Source organism: Gavialis gangeticus, unplaced genomic scaffold (assembly GCF_001723915.1).
Source record: "Gavialis gangeticus isolate Ggan-Ray unplaced genomic scaffold, GavGan_comp1, whole genome shotgun sequence".
Lineage (NCBI taxonomy): Eukaryota > Metazoa > Chordata > Crocodylia > Gavialidae > Gavialis > Gavialis gangeticus.
In genome coordinates this window covers 42080934-42085376 of record NW_017729032.1, presented here as the reverse complement: position 1 = coordinate 42085376, position 4443 = coordinate 42080934, and the positions used below count along the sequence as shown (strand labels likewise).

At 38.2% G+C, this 4443-nt stretch overlaps 1 protein-coding gene across 2 annotated transcripts in view; it reads right to left on the bottom strand.

Annotated features, from left to right (window-relative positions):
* SGCG (sarcoglycan gamma) overlaps positions 1 to 4443 on the bottom strand; it is a 261016-nt gene that overhangs the window by 206612 nt on the left and 49961 nt on the right. For both annotated transcript variants that reach the window (XM_019525497.1, XM_019525498.1), the window contains one exon: positions 2614 to 2811. In XM_019525497.1, the coding sequence (XP_019381042.1) occupies positions 2614 to 2808 (195 nt within the window). In that variant the 5' untranslated portion in view covers positions 2809 to 2811. The remainder of the gene's footprint in view (positions 1 to 2613; positions 2812 to 4443) is intronic.

Genomic DNA, 4443 nt, shown 5'->3' with positions numbered 1-4443 from the left:
CTTCCAAGTGAGGTGGTGCAGGCTCCCACCCTGGGGGTTTTTAAGAGGAGGTTGGATGACCACCTTACTGGGGTTGTTTGACCCCAGTGCTCTTTCCTGCCATGGTAGGGGGTCGGACTAGATGATCTGCTCAGGTCCCTTCCGACCCTAGAAACTATGAAACTATGAAACAACCAGGAAAGGGTTGCTCCTCACAGATATCTTGATATAATCATCCTTTTTCAGGGTGGGGGAGGGAGGTGGAAGTAATTGATGTGTCCAAGGTGTTCAAGCTGGGGACTATAGGTGACAAGTATTCTGTTGTCCTTGTCTTGGGGTTGGTATTGTAGCAGGTTGGAGAAAAGTCTGAGTTTGGCTTTGGTAATTTGAGTGGTTACAGTTCAGGGATTGTATTATAATGGTAGGAATCCCTTCCTTGAGATCCTTAAGGTGTGTATCTGGTTGGTGGGATCAGAGCAGATTCAGTTATAATGTAGAGCTTGGCTGTAGACAACGGATTTAGTGGTATGCTTAAGATGAAAGCAGGTGCTATGAAGATAGCTATGGCAATTGGTGAGTTTCTGACAGTTTGGTGGCCGTGTGGCTGTTGCAAATCTGCAACATGGTGTCTAGTAAATTAATTTGCTGGGTGGATTGAAGAGTTAGTTTGATGGAGAAATGAAGGTGTTAAATTTCTAGTGAAATTTCTGTAGAGATTCCTTCCCATGTATCATATGATGAAGATGCATTGGGTACCTTAGATATATCATGGGGATGAGAGGGTACCTGTGGAAGAAGTGGACTTCAAGTTATCTCATAAATATACAGCCACATTGGGAGGCCACACATCTGCCCATAGCTATGCTATTCCTTTCTAGGTAATGGGAATTTCCAAATCTGAAATAGTTGTGTTTGAGGACAAAGTGGGAGAATGTGGTTTCATTGTTGCCTTCTTTGGTGTTTCTAGATTTTTATATATGTACTTCTACTGAAATAATATATATTAAAGACCCCTACATCCATATGCTTTACATTTCTGTATGGCTTCATGTATGCTTTCATTTAGAGTGGTGATACATGCCTGTGTTTTGGTTGGCTGTCCCTATCTGGTTCCATAATGAACTTAATTACTTCTTACAAGTAACTACTGAAAATGAAAAATGACTTTTCAGGTACATGGTCCCTTCAACAGGGAACTGCCTAACAGTACAGTCTCCTGAAAAAAACAACCTGATTTGCCCATCCTGCTGGCTGTTGCTACTGCTACCAGGGCTTAAAGATGGTGTATCTCAGCCTTTTGATGTCTTTTTCATGAATAAACTGGAAGAATATGGGATTCCTACAGACTGAATTCCTGGAGGAGGACAATTAGATGATTTTTATTTTATTTTTGCCACCTGATTTATATCAAAGAAGACAAGCTACCAGTCATCCACACAAGGAACCAAACCAAAGGAAAGAAAATGTAGAGGACCCAATTTTCACTGTTAATCTAAACCACATAAAGAAAATATTATCAACTTACATTCTCTGTGATTCATGATGTGCAGTTATAAAGTGCACATCTTCCATATAAATTGTATAATAGAAAATTAAATGTGAACCTATATTACATGTGACAGTAAGAGTATTGAAAAGAATTTAAGGGGAGGAAAAAGCTTGATGGAAATCTAAGCAGTAATAATCTCATCAAGAAAGTGGCACTTAAAATTCACCTGCTTGTAGCAAAACAAAGCAGAGCTAGTATAGAGATATCCCTATGAAGATTAGATGTCCTCCTTTTAGTGGCAGGGGCATAATACAGATAGATTATGGGAACCTTAATATAACACACTTTTCCAAATCGCAGAGGCAGAGCTGTAAGAATTTGTTGTTATTCTTTTTCATGTAAAAAGTATTTTCAAATCATCCATGTATTGCAGACTGCGCACAGGGAAAAAATTTACTTAGCTTTGATATTCACTGAGGCATTTTATTGAATTCCATGTAAAGCTTCATCTTGCAGACAATATAAATTACACTTTAAACTACTGTAAGAGAAATTACACAATACATATTAAAATATATATTGTAGTGAAAAACTTAATTTCTTCGTTGAGCAATGTAATTTTTTTAGCCTAAAACTTAAAGCAGTATTACTTATCTTTGAGCTTTAATTAGCTAAATCAACTTCAAGTCTTAGACTGTGAGAATTAGGTGATTAAAATTAGAGTTTGCATGAAGCTAGGAGATGAAGCTGAACTAGTAACAGCAACATTTTAACAGTAAAGGCATCTGGGTGTATAAATAAAGTAGATAAAACACAGTACATGGTAGAATATAAACTTGGAGGCCATAGTAAAATAAAATGTCAGAACTTTTTGCCACAACTGCAAATATAAGGTATCACTAATAACTTCAATTTCCTTTACAGACTATGATGAAAAAAAGAATTTGAAGTGTTTTAACATGGTAAAATATGGTTGTTATGTATCTTTTTGGAAGAGAACTGGAAATGCTTATTAATGCGGTATGAAGGCATTATGTAAGAAGAAGCTGACATGCATATGAAATAGGCAAGAGGATAAGGCAAGCAAGGAAGTATACTTTAAATAGGAACTAGAAAGAGGACAGAAACCTAACAAGGGTACTTACTGGAGAAAACCACATCACTTTAAGAATCCAAATTGTCAACGAAAAATTCACAACAAGGATGATAAGCAGGAGGAGGACAAACAGGTAAAGGCAACGCTTTCTCCATCCATAAATGCCTATTTTGTAGACATATTGGTTCTTTGGCCTCTCTAGGCTAGTGCCTGGTGTTGTTGTGGTATATTGTTCACGTACCATTTGCTACAGAAGAAAAAAAACAGAGAATGGTTAATTATATTAATAATTTTTTCTTTTTAAAATATATTTTTTAAAAGAAACATCAATGAAATATCAAAATGTTATTCTAAAAGCAAATAATGCCAATTGGATAAAACTTGTGAAGTCACACCTAAAAATGTTTTTATAATACCTCATTTTACTATTCAAATTAATGTTATATTTTATCTTTTGGTATAAATAATGTGCAGTTGTTTTAGCATACCTGCTGTTTGAACCGTTATCTTTATTAGGCATTCTACATACAATATCAACTTTCCTTCTTTTCTTCATAATATTCCATAAAAAAGTCTTAAAATATTTATCTGAACCATAACATAATTTTCACATCATTAAGAAATAGCATTACACAACAAAAATACTGTAACTCAACAGTGGACAACACGCAGCACATATTCCCCAAATGGCATGGCATGGGTCGTGTGTGAGCAGCAGTAGTTTGAGGAGGGAGCACTGAACTCTGCTTCCTGCAGAGCAACAGGTCAGGCAGGAGAAAGGGATTAGAATGGCACTAGGGCTAAGTACAGACAGTCAAAACTACTTAGGTTGAATCCATTCAATCTTTGCTGGTTAATCTAAACTGTGGAGATTGAACTGATAAGCAAGTGAACATTCACTTTTGATTCTGGAAATGCAGCCACATGCCTGCAGTGTCCCAGGCCAGAAACTGGGGGATGGTAGAGCACACCTCCCTGCTCACCTGGAGCAGACAGTTTGGGCAAGCCCACCCATCCTGCTGGGGAGGGAGTCAGGTGCAAAGCATCCTGGGGTGCTGGGGGACTATGAGTTAACTTGAATCTGGAGGAGATCTGGGACAGAAGTTCAATAAACCGATTTAACCTAGATCAGTTAAGTCTGATATTACATGCATCCAAGTTTATCTTAAATCAATTCCTGCCATTTTGAAAGCAGTTTATGTGTACTGAACTTCTGTTGTTTTACACATTTAGATCAGTTTCTGATAAATTATACCAGTTTATGTGTAATTTCTGTCCCTAGCCCAGGAGGATGTGGGACTTAAATCTGTGGCATCTGTGGGAGTTGTCTGATGTGACTGCAGAGACACTGGCCATCATCTTTAAAAACTCATGACAATCAGGAGAGGTCACAGAAGATTGGAAAAGGGCATAGTGCCCATATTTAGAAAGGGAAAAAGGAGGATAATGCCCATATTTAAGCAAGGGAAAAAGGAGGATCCAGGGAACTACAGACCAATCAGCCTCACTTCAGTCCCTGGCAAAATCATAGAGCAGATCCTCAAGGAACCCATTTCTAAGCACCTGGATGAGAAGAAGGTGATTAGGAACAGTCCACATGGATTCACCAAGCGCAAGTCATGCCTAACCAATTTGATTGCTTTCTATGATGAGATGACTGGCTCTATGGATGCAGGGAGACCAGTGGATGTGGTGTACCTTGATTTTAGCAAGGCTTTTGGTACGGTCTCCAACAACATTTGCACAGGCAAGTTAAGGAAGTATGGGCTAGATGAATGGATTGTAAGGTACATAGAAGACTGGCTGGAGCATCAGGTTCAGAGAGTAGTAATCAATTCCTCAATGTCTAGTTGGCAGCTGGTATCAAGTGGAATGCCCT